This window comes from Pleurodeles waltl, chromosome 1_2 (assembly GCF_031143425.1).
Source record: "Pleurodeles waltl isolate 20211129_DDA chromosome 1_2, aPleWal1.hap1.20221129, whole genome shotgun sequence".
Lineage (NCBI taxonomy): Eukaryota > Metazoa > Chordata > Amphibia > Caudata > Salamandridae > Pleurodeles > Pleurodeles waltl.
In genome coordinates, this window is record NC_090437.1 from 37,872,975 (window position 1) to 37,897,625 (window position 24,651).

The window sequence follows — 24,651 nt, forward strand, 5'->3', positions numbered from 1 at the left end:
ATCTTCAGATGCCTGAACTCATAGAATTCAGGAGCCATTCATGCAAGTGCAGAGATATCGGATCTGGATGCAATATTTGCCCCTGGTGCACTGACAGAAGCGTTCGACTTGGTGGGCGATGTATTGGTGTGGCTTCCGACATAAGGAGAAGTTCTGTGTACAAGAACTGCCAGGGCCATTTGGGAGCGATTAGTATTAGGCAAAAGGTTTCTACCTTCATCTTGGCGATGATTTTGGGAATTAGCAGGATGGAGGAAAAGCATATGCATAGATCCTGTACCACTGGATCGAAAGGGCATTCACCCAGAACCTTGGAAAGGGATATCGACTTATAAAATTGTTATTTGGTATTCTTGTTCGTTGCGAGAAGATCCAGTGTTGGCTTTCCCCATGTTGCAAATATTTTATCTAGTTGAATTTGATTCAGTTCCCATTCGTGACAATTCGCTCTGGGCTCTGCTGAGTGTATCCGCTAATGTGGTGTGCACTCGTGAGACGTGCTCTACCTTCAAGGAGATGTTGTGGCAGGTTAGCCAGTTCCGCAGATCCTGGACTTCTTGTGAGAGTGTTAGAGACTTCGTGCCTCCCTGCTTGTTGATGTAATACATGCTGGCCTTATTGTCTGTCTGTACCAGCACTTGAGAGCCTTCTATCCTTGGGAGAAAAGCTTGAAATGTGAGGAAGATGGCTTTGAGTTCCAAGCTGTTGATGTGCATTGGCTTCTGGTGGTGTGACCACTTCCCCTGGATCTTTAGGTCTTGGAGGTGAACTCCCCATCATTTCATTGATGCATCCGTTGTAATATAAACCCTGGGACTAATGGCAGATATGTGAGGCCTTGAGAAACATGAGCTTGGTGAGACCACCATTCCAGAACTTTTATAATCTTTGGTGTGTCGAAAATCCGATCTTCGAACAATCCTTGCGATTGGTTCCACTGAACTTGTAATTCCTCTTACAAATGTCTCATTTTGAACTAGGTTGATTGTGGAAGATACCATGCCTAGGAACGATTTGAACAATCTCACTGAAATGTACTTTCTTTCTGATACTTCTATGGCTAAAGATGTCAGTTTCTTCGGCCGTTTCTATGTAAGGAAAGCTTTGTTCTGCTGCATGTCCAGGATAGCTCCAAGAAACGTCATCCTCTGAGTGGGGATCTTGGAGGATTTTCTTTGTTGGCTGTGAGACCTAACTTCTGAAAAAGTACGAAGGCAGTCTTTTGTTGCTTTGAGCATTGTTTGTGAAGTCGAACATTTTAGCAGCCAGTTTTCTAGGTATGGGAAGACCGGATGACCTTGTTTTCGGAGAGCGGCCACTACTAGAGCTAAGCTCTCTGTGAAAATGCATGGGGCTGACTTGAGTCCGAAAGGAAGGACTCAAAACGGATAGTGAGTACCAACTACTGTGAATCGAAGATACCTGCGATGCTTGGGATGAATGGGGATATGAAAGTAGCATCTTCCAAATCTAGAGATGTCATATAGTCTCCGCTGTTTAGAAGATTTAATATGTCTGAGAGAGTGATCATTCTGAAAGTTTGCTTGCTGAGGTATTTGTTTAGATGTCAGAGGTCCAGGATAGGTCTCCATTCCCCTGTTTTTTTGCGCACAGGGAAAAACGGGAATAAAATCCTTTTCCTCCCTGACCCATTGGAAATTTCTCTATTGCTCCTTTGGAAAGCATAACTTGGTTTCTTTTTTCAAAAGATGAAGATGAGAGGGGTGCGCCCCCTTTGGGGGAATCTTTGGTGGTTTCTCCATGAGTTCCAAGGTCTGCCTATAAGTTACTATGTCCAACACTCATTGGTTCGAGGTGATAGTTTTCTAATTGTGAAGATATTTGGAGATGTTTGCCCCTACTTAAAGAATCTGAGCAGCTGGTACTTGGGTTGGGTCATCGTTTGCGACCTGTGTCTCTGACCTGATGTGAGGATCTCTGGCGAGTTTCCTGTTTAGAGAAACCAGTCGTAGTTGGTTGACGATACGCTTGTGCTGGTCTATATTGAGATTGGTAAGGCTTAAACTGCTGGGAGCGGTGCTAAAAACCTCGATAGGTGGAAAAACCTCACCCTCTTGCACCTCAAAAAGGCAATCTTTTATATTGTAAGGCACCTGGGGACTTAGCGGTGTCCCTGTCTGTTTTAATGTCAAGAAGAGCCTCATATATGTGCTCACCGAAAAGCGTATCACTTTCATAAGCCATATCCTGAATTATTGTTTACACTTCAGGTCGAAATGAAGTGGCTTTGAACCAACCTTGATGCCTCAGAATAGAATCACCTGCAAGCTGTCTGAACCATGTGGAGGCGATGTCCATGACTGTATCAATAATCTCAGAAGAGGCTTGTTCACCTTCCTTTAAGATCTTTTTTGCCTCCTGTCGTTGGTCCTCTGGAATCAGATCTAACATAGACTTTATGTCAAACCACATCTGTCTGTCATAGCATGCCAGAATAGCCAAGGTGTTAGCAGCTCTTACCGTAATGGCTGACATGAGGAAATATCTTTTGCCTATAGTGTCAAGGCAGCGTCTGTCTCTCTCTGGCGGTACTGAGATGGGGGCTTTCAGATTCTTAGATCTTTTCTGGCAGCTTGGGAAACTACGGAATCAGGCCTGGGATGTCCATCAGGCATGCAGGGGAATCATCGGGGGCCCTGTTTTTTTTGTCAATACAGGATAGCACTGCTGGCACTATAGCGGGGTTCTTCATGATCTTAATACCCTCCTGCCAGATGTGATCAATGATGGGTATTTATCTGACTGATTTCCACGCCTGGTCCTTAAAATCATATAAGAAGCAGTCAGAGTGTTTCACTGTAATGGGTAGTTGAAATATATCTGCTGCCCTTTCCATAATACTGTGAACCGCCCCCCCCCCCAGGTCCCCCGGAGGGGAATCAGCAGGAGGGTGATGAGGTGGAGATGGAGTAGGGATGATGTAGTCATCACAGTTGTCTGGCTGAGCCAGCAGTTCGCCTTATTCCCTGTTCTCATCTTCCGAGGTGGAAGAATCCTGCCTAGGAGGGGAAACAGCATGCAGCGGTAGTGTCATCCTAGGCATAGTTGGAGGCGGGGTAGTTGGTGGTGCAATAGGAGCTGTTCGTGGAGGGGTTGATGGTGGTACCCCTGTCTGTGGAGGAAAACGCTGTAAATTAATCTGACAACATGTCTTGCAGATCTTCTATCAGAGAACGAGGCATAATGACATACTCCTGAGAGCGATGAGGTTCTGAGTAGTATTGAAAACGCTTATGAGTGGAAGGTTGACAATAGTAGCCCTCAAAGTCTTGACTCTGGTCACCCTCATAATACTCTTCCTGATATTTGACATGGAGTTCTGAAGGGATATGTGCCGGTCTGAAAGGGCCTTCCTCATCTGACTCATCCATGTCGAGAAGGTGACTTGGCATAAGGGGTGAAATGTTGGAAGTGTATGACAGACTAGATTTAGTAAATGCCTTAATTTTGAATCTTGTCAACGGTGTTGTCGACGTTGTGGTCGATGGTACGGTCGACGGTGGTTGGTAAGTCGATGTTGCAATCGTCGATGGTAGTGGTGTCGTCGATGAGGCCTTAGCTAATGATGTCAATGGTGTAATAGATACCGTTTTCGACGGGGAAACCGTTGTCGCTGAAGTTGAGACTAGTAGGGAAACTGAATCGCCCCTTGCCTCCGTGGCCATCGTCGACGATATGGGAACCTGAACTAAAAAGGTCATCGTCAGAGCTGTAGGTGGTCTTGCTTTCGATATGGTGGTGACGGTCGTTGATGGGGTTTTGAAAGGATATTTTGCTCCTGTCGTTGACGTGTCTGAAGTAACCTAAATCTTTTCTTGTTGTGGCTTACATGAGCAGATGAAGTTGCTTCAGTAGAGGAGTGTTTTTGTTCTTCTTAGATTCCCTCAACTGGTGGTGAGTTTTGAGGGATTTTCTGCTCTCCTCAGAAGTGCCCCCCAGAGATCTAGCCCTCTTATGTGGCTTAGGTGAAGAGTCACTATCTTCATCTGAAGATGTTTTTTGGGCTTTAGTTTTCTGTAGCCACAGCAACAATCTGCCTTCTCTGCCTATTAAAGTATTAGGTGGAAAGGTACGACAGACTTTGCATTCTTTTGCCTTATGAGTAGGGTAAAGACAATAAATACAGTTTTTATGTGGAACATCCACATGAGCTCTCTTTTTCACACACGTCTTGAATGGACGAAAGAGGCCTTTCGTATCAGACATAATGGAAATAGATGAAATACAATACCTTTTTTGAAGTAATAGAGGAAAAACTGAGCAGAGCTCAGGGAGACTCCCTTCACACTTGACATGAGGTGAAAATCTGAGGGACGAAGTCTCTTTTGGAAGTGTTCTAGAGGGTGCTATCGCCTGATTGGTCACGATTCAGTTTTTTTTTATTTATTTTTTTAAAAAGGACATAGATAAACTAGCAAATTCAAAGCCTCCTTTCATTGTAGCCTGTGTGGTTCTTGCATACTGCTTTCTATGATACCGTGGGATTCCCACTTCGACGATGGGGAAGGATTCAAGCATGTAAATCTATCAATTATGGCACATCTCCAGCAACCCCTGCTACTGTGTCCCCTGCTGAGGTGGGTCACCTGTGTCAACGACGTCCCCCAGCTCCTAAGAGCTTGAGTCCACCCTGGGTCCATCCCTGCTGGACTCCCTGAGGACGCCTGCAGCCTCAACACACAGGACCCCCTGAGTGGTACCGGACGTAAAAACCTGTAGTCAAAAGACACCCCTGCATCCATTGTCCCTGGGCACAGGAGAAGAGGGCCAAAGGTGTACCTGTGACCCCGAGCACTCCAGGTCAACTACCTACCTGCTTGTTGTCCCTGACTGGCTTCCTAACCAGAGCATGCAGCCTGTTTGTCACAAGTCCAACTCCCATAAAGACCCATTGGGCACCCAACGCCTTACTGCACCTCAGCACTTGGCTGCCCCAGTTCCACCCAGTGTGAACTGTTGGTGTAGTTTTGATCAGTGCTCAGTACTTATCTTTGCTCCCTGAGCTCGACTGTGCATGTCATTGTTAACCCTGCATTTGCTGAACATTGTTTTTCCTCCAAAGGATAACAATGAGAGAATTCAGAAAATTGTTAATTTCTAAACTCCAAAGTATTTACGCTTAAAGTCTACTTACCTGATTACTAAGTTCTTGGTTTTGAAACATATAAAAATAATTATTTGTCTAAATTGGTCTTGGATTTATTCTTTGAGTATGTGTCTCGTATTGCCTCTGTGAGTGCAACAAATGCTTACCACTACCCTCTGATAAGCTTAACTACTCGCCCACACTACCACAAATACAGCATTAGTCCTTTCTACTTTTGTTTTGCCTCTGCAATACCAACTGAGGGTCCACTGGATTCTCTGCACATTGTACTTAATTTTAGTGCACTATATAGAGAGCCAGCTTTCTACACCAGGCGAAGGTAGAATCTTTACAAGGACAGACTTGTGACAGAAGTGTGCTATACAAAAGCAAGGACATTTTAGATTTTAATACATTTATATCATGCTATTATCCTGAATAAATGCAGATATCTTGCCTTCCAACAGTTATAATAAACACCAGAAACCACAATGAGTATAAAGTATCACATTATTACAGTTGCAGAGAATTGCAATCAATATTTCCATCACCCAAACATTAAGTTATTCTCTTTATTGTCCTAATAGTGATGAAAGAAAGTCAGCCATGCAAGGTTTTAAATCTTGTGACCTTCATTTTACATAGATTGTCAAAGAGAGAGCACTCACATCACAGTACCAGTTTATGTATACGGATCTCAGGCAAGTGTTCATAATGGTCTTTATTCATATGGGTTCTTACTTACCAAGCATCCGAAATGGACAAAACTGAAACCTTTTTCTTGGAGTGGTGACAATATAATTTCCCCCGAGGAAAACATGGGTTGAATAAGGCTTTTACACACAGCTGGAAAACCTTCTGCAGAGGCGAACACGCACTCATCCTGCTTCTTCACACAATCTGTAGAAAAGTATATATAAGCATGTTTCAGATGTGTATTTATAGTGCAGATGGCTTGCGAAAAATATTGAACAATACATTCTCTTCTGTAACTTCTATTCTCATTGTGTGTTAATATCTTATCTTCATCATCAAAGACATCCATCCACTTTAGACCTGGAGAGCTTACTGAAGTAAAAAAGAGGCCCTTGAGAAGTGTGACTCAGGGACTTATTGTACAAAACAATTTGGCCTTCTCACATCAGTTCTTCACTTTGTCAACTAGAGGGACAAGGATATGAAGCTTTAAGAAGAGCAAACACTGACTGGAATGTAAATGGAGACTAATACTCAAACTGCTGAATGTATGATGAAGAGTAACTTGATTTCCCTTCTCTAGATTCAGTCTCCTTTTCTTCAGAGGTCAGGGAAGATCTCCAAACATAGAATTTAGAAGAGGGTTAGAGGGTTTCCAATACGACACATAAGGGGAAATTAGCCACAAATATTTTTCAGCATGGTTTGACAAAACTGGACTTTAAAATTTGAGTTGATGTCCAACACAATGGCACTGATAAGACATCTATCATTTCCAAAGAGGCTGGAAATCGTGTTAACCGGCTCAACTGGGAATAAGGGGTCCAAGAAGTTAACAGAGACCTGAAGTATGTCTCCATGAGATTTCCACTGCTGAAATCAGTCAAAATCTCTAAGGTAAAGAGCAGAGCAGAATCAGGAATTTAAGTGTAAATAGCACTCAGAATTATTGGTTCCACAATAATTCCTCCTTATTCAGGGGTTTCTCAGGGTTGACTATATAATCGCTGTGAATTCTGCAAGCCTAGCATTAAAAGAATCCCCAGCATCACTGACTTTGAGGGGAGGGGGGGGGGCGCAAAATTAACACTAGCCGCACTGAGGTCGTTCGCAACAAGCTCCCAAATGGTTAAAAAAAAAAAAAAAAAAACTCATAGTCAGAGGGGATGTTTAGCAGATGTGTGCAAATATTTATATTGTCTAAGGGGCAAAACGTAGCTAGGAAGCAATGGAGAATTAGAAGACGCTCTTCAAGATCATGTATATCAAGTCGGAAAAACACAAATACATTTCACACTACATTTCTTTAGACACACAGAGATTAAATGATTTGCCCAGAATCACATAATGTAGAGGTATGAATCGAACCTGTGTTCCAGGTTGTAAATTCAGCAGCTCTAGCCACTAAGCCACTCCTTCTCAGATCACATCAATATAGATATGTTTTTAGAAAGTCACTATTTCTTCCTTGCCACACAATATGAGCATGAATGCAAAAGGGCAATGGACAGCCCAGAATCAAAACCACTAATGAGACAAGATTCTATCCAACTCATAAGAAAACCTTAGACGCCTCCTGCACTGGCCACGGGTAACTTGAATGGAATATCATAATATGCAACACACTATCATACATGGTAAAATACATTAGAACTCCCCAGCTGCTGTTAAGGGCAGTTTACCTGAACACACCAGCTTAGCTCAATCCAAATAAAATCTAAGAATCCATATTTACATCTACAATGGGAAGAGTTTTTTTCCATCCCAGAAGTGTGTGGCCAAAAAAAGTAGAAAAATACACTGAATTTCATTCATTTTACAATTCAACAAGAAACAGAAGATTTTACAGAACACCACTACAGTTGTTTCAGCAAGTAAAACCTGAAGTTGGCTCATACAGTGAGCTGCCTGAGAACCACTAAAAGCACAATTTTTATAGCCTACAGGGCTTGTGCACTAGAATAACGAAATTCTCAAATAGCAAACTGCATGGTATGGCTGGTACTGAAGCATATATGGGTGAAAAATCCAGGATTGTTTTTTTCGTCTTTATTCTGCAACATCAATAATTACTAATGCACCTTGCGGCCTCTTGTGCTCAGTCATGCAGCGACATTCTGCCCACACATGGCATAAGTGGTATTAACAAACTGTATAAAGAGCACATTCTTGCTCATGTAAGAGATGATTTTGATTCATTAAAAATGTGAGTTTAACATTATGAACAATTCTGCACTAAAATAAAAAATAATGCACTTTGTAAAACTATATCCTTCTGTCCTTGATTAAACTATGCCAGAACTACACCTAAATCCCATTTTGGATTCTGACGCAGCCATAATGTGCATTTTCATTTCTCATTTTGACACTGCAAGCAGCAAATTCTTTACTGATAATTTGTAATGACATTGTGTTTCTGGAGAGCCTCAGAGAAAGTCTTCTTGTCAATTTTTATCATTACAAGTTCTCTTCCTGCTCAACCACTGTAAATTCCTTCATTCTATACACCTGTTATTGTTTGTGCAAATAGACTTGTAATGTTTCATCTGATTAACATTAGGTCACAATAGGGCAAATTAGTATTCATTTAGGTGATGGAGCTAGGACTGTGGCATTAGATGTTGTTGTATAATTCTGCTGTGTGATTTGTCTAGCTTTGCTCATTTATGTTGACTTTGAGGTTTCCCTTGACTTGTATCAGTAAGACGCCTGTCTCGAGCCTCTAGAAATGATGCTTCATTTCTTAGCATATTTATTTTCTGCATATTTGGAACTTGAAATATTATGCAGTTTTTGTTGATGCTGCATTTGACTGAGCCCTATGGTAATTCCCTATATTGATTCACCATGCAGTCTGAATAATATTTTTGCCTTCTGTACCGCACATTAAATATTTAATAAACATAGATGGTTTTGAACCTTTAAAAGGATTGTGTCCCTTCTTCATTCAAATATTTTTTAGATGGTAATGCTGATTTGTAGGAAAGCACCCTTTTTGGTATGGCTAGCCCACACTTTGTGCCTGGTATCTGATGTGATTTTGACTGAAACTCCACTGGATTCCTGCTAACCAGGTCCCCAGTGTCAGATCTCTTTCCTTAAAAATAGTACAGTTGTTTCTCTTAATTGACACAATTTTTAACACTCTCTGTAAGTCCCTTTTAAATGGTACCCCTGGAACCTAGGGCCTGGGGTACTAAAGTAGGTCCCTAAGGACTGCAGCATGAATTGTGCCATACTCAGGGACTTCGCACTAAACACACATAGTGCTGCCAATGCAGGCTGCATGTCTTGGTGCAGACAAAATTGAAAACACAACGTGACTCACATCCCCATGTGCCAGGTCCCCTGCCACTGCATGTGATATTTGTAAGTCACCCCTACAGAAGGCCTAAAGCCCACAGGCAGGGTGCATAATAACAAATGTGAGGACATAACTGTATGAGCAGACATCCCTCTTTGTTTCTGTCAATTCTTAGCTACAGAAAGTGAATAAGGTAGTCATTTTGAGTTCACATGCTGGACACTGGTCATTACAAGTGCCCAAACTGAATGATCGGTTCCCTTAAACTAGGGATGTTTGGTACCAGACATCTAGTCTTAATAAACTTTCACTGAATCTAGTGATGGATTTAATAATACATGCACTCAGAGGGGTGTGAGAAAGTAGCCTCTTTCTAGCATGGTTACCCCCATTTTTGGCGTGTTTGTCAGTGTTTTTTTACTGTCTCACTGGGATCCTGCTAGCCAGTGTAGGAGGCTGGCCTGGTTTGTAGTGGGTACCTAAGGGACTTACACCTTATACTGTGTCCAGTTATCCCTTCTTAGTGAAATGTAGGCTGTGTTTCAGCAGCTTAGCCTGTCTAGGGGTAGCTGTAGCAGAGCAGCCAAGGCTGAACTAGGAGACATGCAAAGCTCTTGCAATACCACTATAGTCATACAGTGCGTATACACAATAAAAGACAATACTCAGTGTTACCAAAAAATAGCTACTTTATTTTAGTGACAGAAGGCCAAAAATATCTTAGAGGCAATACTCCTTGTGGAGGTCAGTAAGTATTATATAACAATAACACAATATACACACTAGTAACCAAAATCAGGTAAGTAAACAGTCATAAAATAGTGCAAACAGTAGAAAACAGAATAGATTGCAATGGGCCTAGGGGCAACACAAAACATATACTAAAATAGTGGAATGCGAATGTCGAATTCCCCCCTAGCCAAGTGTAGTGTGTAGAGGGACGCTGGGAGTGTAAGAGAACACCAAAGGTACATAAAGTACCACACCCCATAGCCCAGGAAAGCAGGAGTAAAGTACAGCAAGTTTCCTCAGGGCACTCTACAAGTTGTGATGAAGAACTATGCAAGAACCAAGCAAGACTGCAAGCAACAAACAATGGATTCCTGGACCTGAAGACCTGTGGAGAGAGGAGACCAAGTCCATAAGTCGAAGGAGAGTCCGGGAAGAACAGGAGCCCCTGCCAACCTAAAAGAAGGTGCAAAAGTGGATTCTCCGGTTAGAAGAAAAGTACAGAAATGCACCAAAGAAGATAGCTGTGATTTCCTGCTTGGTGCAAGAGATGTCCCACGTCGAGTTGTTGGATGCAGGCTGTTTTCGTCGCTGGATTCCGCCAACAAGCCTTGGTTCAAACAAGTACGCGGTTTGCGTCAAAGAGGAGCTGCCTGGACCCAGGAGGGACCTGGGCGTCTCAACTCGGACTGAGGAGACATAGGGGGCTCTCAGCACTTCAGAGAGCCCTCCGAAGACCAGGCAGCACCCATGGGAGTCCCAGAACACAGGGACAAAGAAGAAGCAAAGTGCGATCGTCACAGCACTACACTGGAGGATCCCACGCCAACGGAGAACAACTCAGAGAGCTGTGCGTTGCAGGATGGAATGCTAGGGACCTGGGCTACGCTGTGCCTGAAGAATTGTTGGAAGAATTGCACAGAAGCCCAAGGAGCTGCAGAGGACGCGGTGCACAGGGGTACTGTAGCAACACGGGGAGGCAAGCTCTTACCTCCACCAAATTTGGACAGCTGGAACTGTGGACAGTCTGGGTCCCTTCGGTCCACCACCTGAGTTCTAGGGATCACACTCGTCGACAGGAAAGGAGTCCCAAAGTACCGGTTGTCATCGCAGAAGGGTGCCTGCTGAAGCAGGGAAGTGACTCCGTCAGTCCACGGGAGATTCCTTTGGTTCTTCTGGTGCACAGTGAAGACAGGCAGTCCTCAGAGCGTGCACACCTTGGAAACTGTAGCAAATGCTGGCAGGAGCTGAAGTTGCAGGTCACAGGAGTCGTCCCGGTTACTTTGTTGCAGTTACATCGGTTCCTGGAGCAGTCTGCGATTGATCCGACGGTCAGAAGCTGAAGCAGAGGATGCAGAGGAGTCCTGGAGGAATCTTGCAAACCGAATCTGCAGAAACACCCAGAGGAGAGACCCTAAATAGCCCTGAGAGGGGGATTGGCTAACTACCCACTTATGCACCTATCAGGAGGGGTCTCTGACGTCGCCTGCTGGCACTGGCCACTCAGAGGTCTCCAGAGCGTCCCCACACCTTGGAATCCAAGATGGCTAACGCCAGGGACACTCTGGAGGAGCTCTAGGCACCACCACTGGGGTGGTGATGGACAGGGGAGTAGTCATTCCCCTTTCCTTTGTCCAGTTTCCTACCAGTGCAGGGACTGGGGGTCCCTGAACCGGTGTAGACTGCAATATGCAAGGAGGGCACTGTTTGTGCCCTTCAAAGCATTTCCAGAGGCTCTGGGAGGCTACCCTTCCCATGCCTGTAACACCTATTTCCAAAGGGAGAGGGTATAACACTCCACTCCTAACAGAAATGCATTGTTCTGCCTTCCCGCGATTGAGCTGCTCAATCCCCAGGAGGGCAAAACCTGTCTGTGAGGTGGCAGCAGCTGGAGCTGCAGTGGAAACCTCAGAGAGCTGGTTTTGTAGTACTGGGGGTCTATGATGGAGTCCCCAGGGTGCATGGAATTGGCCTTCTAATGCCAGAATTCGATTGGGGGTACAATTTCTCAATCTTAGACACCTCACAAGGCCATATTCGGAGTTACCATTGTGAAGCTACATATATGTTTTGACATATATGTAGTGCACACTTATAATGGTGTCCCCACACTCATGAGGTCAGGGAAATTGGTCCTGGACAGCACCTAGCCTTCAGTAAATGAAGGTTAGCCATATAGGTGACTTATAAGTTACTTAGTGCAGTGAACAATGGCTGTGAAATAGTGTGTGCACTATTTCACTTAGGCTGCAATGGCAGTCCTGAAGGAGTGTTTGTATGAGCTCCTTATGGGTGGCAAAAGTAATGGTGCAGCCCATCAGGATTTCCTGGAACCCAATGCCCTGGGTACGTAGGTACCATATACTAGGGACTTATAAGGGGGGTCCAGTGTGCCCAAACAGAATTGGAGTATGGAGTCACTAAACTATAGTGACAAATTTGGTACACAGAGAGAGCATAAGCACTGGAGTTCGGGTTAGCAGAACTTCAGTGACACAGTCAAGCAAACTGACAACACACATAGGCCACCAACTATGAGGATGCCCTCAAAGGGCATGTCCATCAACGATTGTTGGACTTCCCTAAAAAGCCAGATGTCCTCAACCAGGCGTGGTGCTTCAAGGCCACCATTGATGCAACCGATCTGCCCCGTGATTCGGTCGTATCCAGTTTGTGAAAGGAGGCCTCTTTTTGCATGGTTAGCCCCACTTTTTGCCTGATGTTGATGTGGCCTAGAAGTTGTAGCGCCCAGGGCCCCTGCTAACCAGGTTCCCTGGGCCACAGTTCTGTGCCTAAAACTGTTTTGAAGCTTGGCATAATTGGATACACTCTTAAGTATCCCTGTAAGTCCCTAGTAAATGGGTACAGATGTACCCAGGGCATGGGTATTTAGGGTAGGCCCGAGGGCAGCAGCACTCATTGTGCCACCCTCTAGGGCCTTGCATCCCGATACACCCAGCACTGCCATTGCAGGCTGAGTGCTCTGGGGCAAAGCTAAACAAAGTCAACATGACACACTCCCTATGTGTCCTGTCCACCCTTCACTGCATATGTTATGGGTAAGTAACCCCTCTGGCAGACCTTCTAGCCCTAAGGCAGGGGGCACCATAGTATATGTGAGTGCAGAGATGCATGAGCAATATACCCCAACTGTGTACTTGCCAAACCTGGGAGATAGTGAGTGAACAGAGCAGCTATTTTAAATGCATGTACTGGACACTGGTCAAACACGAGTTCCCCAGTTTCATGATGGCTACTCTGTACCCTTGGTTGTTTAGTATCAAACAACTCAGAATGATAAATCCAAACTGGTACCAGTATTGGATTTATCCCTAAATGCACCCAGGGGACACCTTAGAAGTGTCCCCTGCAATATCTAACCTAACTGGCGTGGTTGCTGACTGCTTCCATCCAGCCTGCCACCTCCAGACAGCCAATACCCAAACCTTGGGGGACAGCCCAGTCTCTCTGGTTTGTGAAACAATGCCCTTCCTGGGTGGAGGAGCTAACACCCCCTCCCTCAGGAATGTGTAAACACCCTGGCAGTGAGCTTCAAAGGGCTACTGCCCTTGAAACCCAAGCCCCAAGGCCTGCTGCTAGAAGCAGATGGCTTCCCCCTTTTGCAGACCCCCACTTTTGGCAGGAGCAGAGACAGGAAACCAGACAAAGGGTAGTTGGAATGGCCTCACTGAGCATGCACCACCCCCAAGGAGCTTGCATGCGAAGTGGACCCTCAATTTCATTTTCCTCCATATTGGATGGCAGGAAAATAGCCAATGAGGTTTCGGGAAGGGACCCTTCCCACAGGAAGTGGTGACTGTAATGGGTGTAGTCACCCAAGGGTAAGTGTCCCATTGGACCATACCAGCATCCCCCTAAAACGCCCACTAAATACAGTATTTAGTGGGCTCCCCTAGACCAAGAAACCAGATTCATCAGGAAGCAAAAAAAACAGCATCAAAGAACCCGACAGCATGAGAACAGAGGACCTGGCTGCACCAGAAAAGGGTCCAATACCCCTGTTTGCTGCACCAGAGTCCCGACAATCACCGCTGCAGAGGAGCTGGCCACTGGACCGACCTCAAAAGCCCCAGAGGACCTCCAGGCTTCACAAATATGCAGAGATCTCCCTCCTGAGTGGAGGCACCACTCAAGAAACTAAAGAAACCTCCAGACAACCAGCAAACCAGTGAGGGTCACTTCACCGACCGGACAATATCTCCACAACCGGCAGTCACAGCCAGACCCAAGGACACATCAACGACAGCTCGGACGAGATCTACAAGTGTGACAACTTTGGGTGCACTGCGCCCTCTTGAGGCAGAGTTGTGCCAATACCACTGGTCAGTGCACATCAGACAACAGCAGAAACGTCTCACCCAGAGCTGCAACTGGACCAGGAGGAAGCCCCAGTCGAGGGACTTCAGGAACAACCCGGACCTCCCACCAGAGTGCCCTTGTTGCCCTGCAAGACCCCCGGGAGAAGACTTACCTCCAGCTCCAAAGGGCTCCAGTGCACACAGCTCCAAACCCTGCCGCCTAGAGCCTTGCATTGCGGAACCAACTGTGTGTTACATGTCCCCAACCCCTTGTGACCTCAACAGCCCAAGGGGACTCCAAGGCATTACCTTTAAATCTGCAAACCACCTCCTGTTCCAGGTGGCCCCTCCAAGTGGCTCTGTGCCAAGACACTTTCCAGCTCTACTCCCGCCGGAACCAGGAGCCGCCCAAGACTCTCCAGCTGGCACAGTGTGCCCACCAACCATCCTGCAAAAGAAGAGACTGGTAACACAATCCTGTGATTTCATATGCGTTTTTACAGGTTGCCTTCCATTGATTCCTATGGTGCATAATTGCGCACAGAAAGACTAACTTTATTAGAACTTTTAAAAATCATATCTAAAAAAAAAAGTACTTAACCTACCTGGACCATCTTGGTCTTAAAAATTATATATAAGTCTGAAGTATTTTTATAAATTCTGGTCTCAAGGCATTTATTGAGTGTGTGTGGTGCATGATTGATTTTTGAGAGTACACAAATGCTTAGCACAACTCCTGGATTAGTCTAATTGCTTGACCAGCTACCATACAAATTGGAGCATTAGGTAATCTGATTTTTACCTCTGGAAACCAACTTGTGGTTGCCTGGACCCCCTGCACAGTGTGCCTAGTTTTGCACACTACATAGAGGGCCAGCCTCCTAAACAGTTTACAATGAATCATGAACTTTGCTGCCTCTCTCTCATCCGTTATGGCTTGAGAGAGAATAGTCCGGGCCTCCTCCGGAACTCGAGGCAGCACTTGCGCGGCTGTATCCCAGAGAGTATGGGAGTAACGACCCAAACATGTGGTGTTCACGGACTGCAAGGCTAGACCGGTGGAAGAAAACATTTTCTTCCCCATGTTATCCAGTCTTTTTGATTTTTCTGCCCGTGGGAGCTGTAGGGAATGCACCAGAGGATGACGAAGCCTGGACGAGGCTCTCAAGCCTGGGGTGTTGGGTCAGTAATTTTGGGTCAGTCAGCGCAGGCCCACGGCGGCGGGCAACTGTCCTATTCACAGAAGCCACTGTGAAAATCCCTCCGAATCTGCACTACTACACAAAGGCCCTTAAGGCTGGGGAAGTACTAATACCCCAAAGGTAAGTAAGCAGGATCCCCCAGCCACTCGTGTGCAGTTTTAAGCCTGGGTCAACGTCCATAGGATAACATGGGGAAGTCACGGCTGGAGTTCTTGCGTTGTATGACTCTTCCCAGAGAAAACCCGATGGGAAAAGGGAGAATGGATACTGCCCCCACCCGTGGACGCCCAGAACAGTGGAGTACCTACACCAGGGAACCCAGGTGCATAGGGATGAAGTTGTGCTGGAACCTCCTGTTGAAGTCAATGGAGACCTCAGTTGTTCAGCTGTTGTTGTTACCAGTCAACCAGGTATGTAGAACCTAGGTGTGGATTCTGGAAGAAAAGGCACTAAGGAAAGAGGAGACAGAGTCCAGACAACTCGGAGGTGGCCCTAGAGGTGCTGGGAGGCAATGCCCACCTTTCTCTTAGATGCTTTCCTGCTGGACAAAGAAGTGCAGCTGGAGAGGCAAGGCGATGTAGGAGGACCCCAAGAGTCATCCACAAACTGGCTCACACTGGTGGTCGAATTGCAGAGTGGTCAGTGTTCAGCGGGACCACCAATAAGTAGTGGCAAATGCAGGGAAGCGTTGCACTGCGTTTGCAAGATTTGTGGGGACCATCAAGGTCCAGGTGACCCAACCTTTGCAGGTAGGTCAGGGCCAGCCCTCAGCAGGACGGACAGACAGGAGGAATTGATGGATCTCCCAGCAGGACACCCTGGCAGCAGACAAAGGGAGTTGCAAGGAGGCTTCAACAGCACAGCAAAGAGGGATGCCCACAGCACAGGAGTTGCAGAGAGGAAGTCGTTCTTGGAGCTGGAGAGTGCTGCAGGGTGGGGCTTCTTGGAGCTAGGAGGTCTTCGGACTGAAGAGCCAACAAGCCTTGGAACGACAAGCAGATCCGGTATACAGGGGTTCCAGCCATGCAGCTCCAGCAAGGAACCACAGATGTCCCAGTTGCAAGAAAGCTAGGTTAGACCTCTGGAGAGACACAGAACCACCACCTGTGTTGTTGAGCCTTAGAGTCCATGGGACAGCAGGATCTACAAGTCGGTTGTCATCCTTGAGGTGCCTGCGGATGCAGGGGAGTGACTCCATCAGTCCAAGGGAGATTCCTTCTTGCTTCCCTAAGTGCAGGCAGAGTTCACTTTACTCTGGAGGATACACAGCCACGGGTTGCAGAAGTCTTTGCATAACTTGGAAACAAAGTTGCAGTCAGAGCCCTCCTACTGGTTACAGTCTTGCTCTTCGTTCCAGCGAAGAAAAGCAGCGATTCCGGTGTCCCGGTTGCAGATGTGTCCTGCAGAGAAGACTTGCAGACGGATCTTGCTCTAGCAGATGAATCTAGGGCACCAACCTCAGGGGAGCCCAAAGTAACCCAGGAAGGGAACTGGACATTTGCCGCAGTGACCCACCTATCAGAGGGAGTTAGGAATGTCACCCAGCAGGACTAACCAGTCAGATGCTTCCAAGGGCCTCTGCTCCTCTTATTTGCAAGATGGCAGAAACAAGTGGTCACCTTGCAGGGCTTTGTGCACCTCCCTAGGGGAGGAGCTGGACGGGAGGTGGATACTTCGCCGGTCATTTGTGTGGTTTTGCGCAGGAGTGGGCGCCAGGGGTTTCTGCACTGGTGCAAACCGGTTTATGCAAGGAGGGCCCCAACTGTGCCTTTCAAAGCCGTCTGGTGGTACTCAGAGACACCTGCACCCCAGCCACACCTATTTCTAAACAAGAAGTGGTCACACCTCTATTGTGCAGGCAATCCTTTGTTCTGCCTTCCCCAGCCGAGTTAAGCTCAGTAGGTGAAAGGCAGAACAGTGTCTGGGGTCAGCAGCCGCACTGTACAGGCAGACTTTGGGGGTCCCAGAAGGAACCCTGAGAGTACAACTAGCACTGCATCTGTGTAGATGTATGATTCCAACATGTTTGATACCAAATATGTCTATGCTGCTCAAGCCATTATGGAGATGGACAACTCGTGCTGACCAGTTTCCCCTCCATACCTTAAAATGGCTTCCATGCAATTACAAAGCCCAGGGAATGGAGTCTGGAGTTTGAAGGGGCACCTATGCTCATGCAGGAGTGCCTTCACATTTAGAACCATTCACCTTGCCCTGGGGCTAAACGGCCTACCTTAGGGGTGACTTACAGGGTCAGTGTGCAGTGACCATGATATAAGGCAAAACGTATATCTGGAGTGAAAGATGTGTGCACTATTTCACACAGACTGTAATGACAGGGCTGTAATCACAGTTTGCATTGGGTGGCACAATACATGCTGCAGCCATGGGGGACTCCTAGTGTACCAATGCCCTGGATACCTAAGTTCCATATGTTAGGACTTACATGGGTGCACCAGTATGTCAACTGTGGGGTGTAAAAGTTACAATAAAACTAAATAGAAGGTAGAGAACACTGACCCTGGGGTCCTGGTTTGCAGGATCAGAGTGTACTACAGCCTAAACATATTGACAACATGCAAAAAGTGGGGGCACTCTGTCAGAAAGATGCTACTTTCCTAAAGCTATCAGTTACTTTTGCTTGTGTCAACCAATTAGGGATCAACTGGAGTACTTCTTTTTAATGCACTGTTAGAAAAGGGGTCTCTAGTTGGCAGTGGTTCGCACCATGTTCAAGTAGGGATCCTCACTCTAGTCAGGGGAAGGGAGTCACATAGCTAAGATAATCCCTGCTCAGCTCCCTTGAAAACTTGGCCCAAGCAGTCAGGCTTATATCAGAGGCAATGTATAAAGTATTTGTACACAAACACACGCAGAGGAACAGTAAAAAAAACACAAAAGTACTCCACACCCATTTAGAAAAATAGCAATATTTATCTAAGTAAAACAAGACCAAAACGTCAAAAATCCAACATGCACAAGTAAAGATATCACTTTTTAAAGGTCTAAATGAGTCTTAATTTATAGAAATCAATGGTTGTATCTTTTTAGCATAGATAACCTGAGATGTGCCAAAAACAAGGGCAATGCCGGCCATAGAGAAGGCGAGGCACCGAAAAAGTAAAACAATGCATCAGTTCCTTATTGCAAAGGGGACGTGATGCGTCGATTCTTTCCTGACAGGTGAGGCGATACGTAGGTTCCTTACTAGTAGGTGAGATGATGCGTGAATTCTTTCCTCACGGGTGATGCGATGCGCTGGTTCCTTAGCCACAGGGGAGGTGATGGGTCGATTCCTTCCTCGCAGATGAAGCGATGCATTGATGCCTTAATAGCCGGGGAGGTGATGCGTCGATAACTTCCTTGCAGGAAAGGTTATGAGGTTGCTTTTCGGTCACAAAGCCTCGGTTCCTTACTGCGGTGCAGGGTGGCAGAGAAAGTGACGCTCAGGTACGATGCGTGCAAAATCCAGATGTGCTGTGATGATGGGGCCGCAGTGGAACAGGCGCTGCTTCTATTCTTCAACCGCAAGACAGGCGTTGCGGCAATTCTTTAACCGCAAGACAGGCGCTGCGTCGCATGCATAGATTTAATTATTCAGGACACATGCTTACATTTTCAAGGGCCCAGGGACTGGAATTGGCACCGCAGAGCAAGTTAGGACTCTCAGCAGAAGAGCCCAGGCACTGGCAGATGAAGTCTTTGACGTCACTGAAACTTCTTAACAGGAGAGAAGCTCAGTTCAAGCCCTTCAAGAACCTTGGAAAGCAGGAAGTAGAAAGCAAAGTCCAGTCCTTTCACTCCCAGGACAGAAGCAGCAGGCCATAACAACAAAGCAACAGACAGAGTTGGCATTCCCTCCTACAGCATCGAGCTCTTCTTCCTGGCAGTATGTCCTCAGTCCAGACGGGTTCTAACTATTTGGGGTCAGAGGTCCAGTACCCATTTCTGTCTTTGAAGTAGGCAAACTCCAAAGAGAAGTCTTTGTCATGCACAAAACTTGGCCCTGGCCCCAAACACAGTTCAGGGGGTTGGAGACTGCTTTGTGTGAGGACAGGAACAGCCCTATTCAGGTGTTCAGCTCCTCCCACTACTCTAGGTCAGGAAGACCCATCAGGATGGTGATAGAGCATCAGCATATGCAGGGAAAATCTCAGCTCCCTTTGTGTGACTGCTTTGAGTAATTTCACAAACAGCCTCATCCTGAACCAGCTGTGTATTCAGCAGACAGGCATAGGTACATAATGCTTAAGCAAGAAAATGCCTATTTTCTACAAGCGGAATTTCCAAACTTAGAATTCAAAAAACAACTTCACCAAAAGATGTATTTTCTAAATTGTGAGTTCAGAAACCACAAACTCCACATTTCTATCTGCTCCCAATGGGAAATTACAATTAAAAGATATTTCAAGGCAATTCTCAGGATAACCAATGGGAGGGATAGGCCTTGCAATAGTGGTAACCGAATTCAGCAATATTTCACTATCAGGACATGTCAAACACACCAGTACGTGCCCTACCTTTTAAATACATGGCATCCTGCCAATTGGGTTGCCTTGGGTGATTTATGTGTAGTAAAAGGGGAAGGTCTGGGCCTGGCAAGTGGATACACTTGCCAGGTCGAAATGGCAGTTGAAAACTGAATACACAGACACTCTGGCGGCAGGTCTGAGACATGTTTTCAGGGCTGGTCATGTGGGTGGCATAATCAGTGCTGCAGGTCAAATAGTAGCATTTGATTTACAGGTCCTGGGCACACATAGTGCACTTTACTAGGGGCTTATTAGTAAATCAAATATTCCAATCATGGAGAAACCAATCACCAGTACAATTTACACAGGGAGCACTAGCACTTTAGCCCTGGTAAAGTGCCCAGAGTCCTAAGACCAGTAAAAATAAAATGCAGTAAAAAGTCAGAAATGAGGTCAGATGCAAAAAGTTTTGGGATAACCCTGCAAAAAGTGCTATTTCCAAAATGCATCATGTAGAGTGCCAGCCTCCTACACTGACATTGTGTGTGCTCTGTGAAGGTGAACAGATCTAACCAAGGTTCTCTTCACTGGTGATAGAGACCTTTTTGCCATCTCCGGATGTAGACACCATTCGTGATCAACTAAGCATTGACGGCTAAGTTTGTCTGCTTTGACGTTTGGAGAGCCTGACAGGTGTTGAACCACCAGGGATATGCCCTGCTGTTACAGCCACGTCTAGAGGCATAGACCCATCTGACAAAGGGCCCACAACCCCACTCCGTTATGCTTGCAGCAGTACCACATGGTGGTGGTGTGGTCCAGGAACACCTGTACTACCTTCCCTTTGAGAGAGGGAAGAAAAGCTTTCAATGCTAGTCTGACCACCCAGAGCTCCAACATGTTGATGTGGAGTCCGGACTCTGCCAGAGACCAGACGCCTCTGATCTCTGCCTCCCAGGACTGACGTCTCTGTCACTACTGTCAGATCTGTTTGGCGAGGGGAGAAGGTTCTGCCTCTGACCCATTTGGGTGTGTTAGCCACCACTGCAGATCTCACGCAGTGGAGAGATTCCCCTGATGCTGTGCACACTGGAACTTCAGGTCCACTGCAGTGTGCATATGCCATCTGGCATTTGCCACCAGCAGGATGCAGGGGGCAATGAGGCCCAGCAGCCTCAGAGTCATTCTCTCTGAAAATCCAGGATAGCTACTGAAACATCAGTATCATAGCCTGAATATCCTGGATTTGCTATGCGGGAAGATAAGCCCAAAACTGCACTGTTTACAAAACAGCACCTGTAGGTAGCTGGCCTGGTGTGGGGTGGGGTGGGTACCTAAGGTATTTACACCTTATAGCAGGTCCATTTATTCCCTATTAGTGTAGTGTAGGCAGTGTCTAGAAGCAGGGCTCTCTAGAGGTAGCTGTGGATGAGCAGCCAAGACTTATCTAGGAGACATGCAAAGCTCATGCAACACAACTATAGTCACACAGCACTTACACACATGAAAGAAAAACACTCAGTGTTACAAAAATAAAGGTACTTTATTTCAGTGACACAATTACCAAAAGTACTAGATAGGCTACCCTCCAATAGGAGGTAAGTAAACACACTAAATATGTACACTAGTATTAAGAAATAGGCATAAATAGCAGTAGAAAACAGTGCAATAACAATAGTGACCCTAGGGGGAGCCCAAACCATATAATAAATAAATGGAATGCGAATGCAGGACCGCCACCCAGGTAAATGGAAGCTATAGAGGGGAGCTGGGAGAACTAGGAAACCCCAAAGGTAAGTACCACAGTGCCCCAGCGAGACCAGAAAGAAAGGAGTAAGTGACTAGATTTTCCCCAAACAACCAAAAGGACTGAAAATAAGGATAATGCAACACCCAGACAAGACATCAAGAAACCAGCGGTGGATTCCTGAAGAAGAAGACCTGGAAAAGAAGGGGACCAAGACCAGAAGTCGCAGAAGTGTGCGGTGATGGCAGGAGCCACTACCCACCCGTCTGTGGTTGCAGGAGTTGTCGATGGTAGAACCAAGATGGCCAGCAAAGCAGCCTTGGAGTCGGTGAAGAGTTTCTGGAGGATGCTGTCGACCTCCCACACCGGATAGAAGAATACAGTCTGTCTGTGGTGTGGAAAAGCCACCAACAAGCCTTGGCAAAGGCAGAAGGTGTGACGAAAGAAAAGTGGACCAGAAAGGTCCAGGAGGACTCAACCTGCGGAGGGAGTCCTGGGGGACCCTAAGCGACGCAGAGAGTCCATATAAGAAAAGGCAGCCCCCACAGAAGACCCACTGGCAGAGGACCCAGAAGTCGCAAAGGAGCCCACGCATCACAACTGAAGAAGGGTCCCATGCCGCAGGAGAATCACGCAGAGGACTGTGCGTCGCAGGGAAGAGTGCTGGGGCTACACGGATCCTGAAGATCTCTTGGAGGAGATGCCAACAAGCCTTGGAAGCTGCAAGAGATGCGGTGCACGGGATACTGTCCTGTGGGGGAAGGCAAGGGTTTACCTTCACCAAAGTTGGACAGCTAGTAAAGAGGACCAAGGGGACCACTCCAGACCACCACCTGTGATACAGGATCCATGCAGCTCAAGATGAGAGGAGATCCATGCAGCTGGTCATCATTGAATGTTGGTGCCTGCGTTGCAGGAGAGTGACTGCTTCACTCCAAGTGATATTCTTTCTTCCTTCTTGTGCAGACTGAAGACTTTCCGCCCTCAGAGGATGTACAGCCAGGGAAATGTTGCAGAAGCGTGAAGGAGCCGTTAAAACTATGTTGCAAGCAGAGTCTTCGTCATGGATGCAGATTGTCGGTTCCTGGAGGGTCCAGTCGCGGGTCCAGTCGCAGTTCCAGTGGCCAGAGGTCGTAGAAGAGGTTGCAGGGGAGTCCTACTGGAATCTTGCAATTGAGGACCCACCCTCAAGGAAGACCCTAAATAGCCCTGGAAGAGGATTCAAGCTGAAAGAATCACTTGGGACCCTCTGGAGGAGTTCTTGGCACCACCCCTGGGTGGTGATGGACAGGGGAGTGGTCACTCCCCTTTCCATTGTCCCATTTCACGCCAGAGCGCAGACTGGAGGTCCCTGAACAGGTGCTTACTGATTTATGCAAGGAGGGCACCACACGTGCCCCTCAAAGCATGCCAGTGGCTTCAGGAGGCTACCCCTCCCAAACCATGTAACACCTATTTCTAAAGGGAGAGGGTGTTACCTCTTCTCCTAAAGGAGATCCTGGGTTTGAGCTGATCAAGCAGCAGGAGGACAGAATCCTGTGAGGGGTGGCAGCTGTTTGGGCTGACCTGAAAAACCCCAGGAATCTGGTAGGAGCAATGCTGGGGGTCCTCTAAGAAGCCCCCAGGGTGCATGGAATCATACTTTCAATACTGGCAACAGTATTGGGGTGATTCAGACATGTTGTATACCAAACATGCCTCGGTTATAAAGCTGGGCTGATGCAGGGGTGCCCTCACACACAGGTACCTGCACCCTGCCCTCCGGGCTAGGAGGGCCTACCATAGGGGTGACTTACCTGGTGCAGTGACCTGTAGTGAAAGGGGTGTATGCACCCTTTTACGCAGACTGCAATGGCAGGCTACAGATACAAGTTGCATGGACTCCACATGGGTGACATAATACATCCTGCAGCCCATGGGGGACCCCTCATACCCCGATCTCCTGGGTACCTGGCTACCATAGACTAGGGACTTGTATGGGAGCACCGGTATGCCAAATGTGGGGTGTGTTTGTGGTCCAAGCAACCACGTTTAAAGGGAGAGAGCATAGTCACTGGGGTCCTGGTTAGCAGAATCCCAGTGAACACAGTGAAAACATACTGACAACAAGCAGAAAGTGGGGGGTAACCATTCCAGAAAGAGGGTACTTTCCTACAGCTCCGATGAAAGGGAACTCTGAGCGGGAGTCAGGTGTGACTTCGGCACAAGTACAGTGAATCCCAATGAATGCAGGAGGTCCGCTGTAGGCTGGATGTGGGAGAGGATAGCCTGGGGTGAGCCCACCTTCAACAGACAGTTGTTGAAATAGGGGCAGACTGAGCCACCTGATCTTTGCAGATGAGCTGCGGCCATCGACATCACCTTGGTGAATACCTGAGGAGCACTGGTAATGCCAAAGAGGAGCACAGTGAACTGAAAGTGCTTGTGGCCTACCATGAACCGCATGTAACCTCTGTGGGCAGACAGGACAGGACTGTGGAAATAAGCGTCCTGCAGGTCCAACACTACCATCCAGTTTGGTGGCAGCTACAGAGGAGGGGTGGTGGACTGGCTAGACAGCTGGCTCCCTGATCAAGAAGGACAGATCCCATGTCCCCAAACACACCTATGCTGGGCAGCATGTGCGGCTCAAATGGTTGGAAGGGAACCAACATTGTAGGACGCCCCTTTTGTAGCCAAGAAAGGGCTAAAAGCAGACTGTGGGGGAGCAAGGGGCACCGCAAGGCCCAAGGATAAGGCCATAGCAAGAGAATCCTTGAAGCGCTCGAGTGCCATGCCTGCTTTGTCTCCAAAGAGATGGGTGCCTTTAAAGGACATGTCCTGAAGGCTGATTTGGACATTCCCCGAAAAGCCAGATGCCCTCAACCAGGCGTTGTGCCTAAAGGCCACCGTTGATGCAACCGCTGTGCCCAGTGAGTCTGTCGGGTCCACTGCACATCCGATTGTGAACTTTGCTGCGTCTCTCCCATCAGCAACAACATGGAAGAGTACTGCCGAGCCTTCGCCGGGACCTGTGGCAGCACTTGCGCAGCCATATCTCACAGTGTGTGGGAGTAACAGCCCAGAAGGAATGGA

At 47.0% G+C, this 24,651-nt stretch overlaps 1 protein-coding gene across 2 annotated transcripts in view; it reads right to left on the reverse strand.

Annotated features, from left to right (window-relative positions):
- The window catches only part of CENPC (centromere protein C), a 904,489-nt gene that overhangs the window by 110,989 nt on the left and 768,849 nt on the right, over positions 1 to 24,651 (reverse strand). For both annotated transcript variants that reach the window (XM_069235766.1, XM_069235758.1), the window contains exon 24: positions 5,853 to 6,007. In XM_069235766.1, coding sequence (XP_069091867.1) covers positions 5,853 to 6,007 — 155 coding nt within the window. The remainder of the gene's footprint in view (positions 1 to 5,852; positions 6,008 to 24,651) is intronic.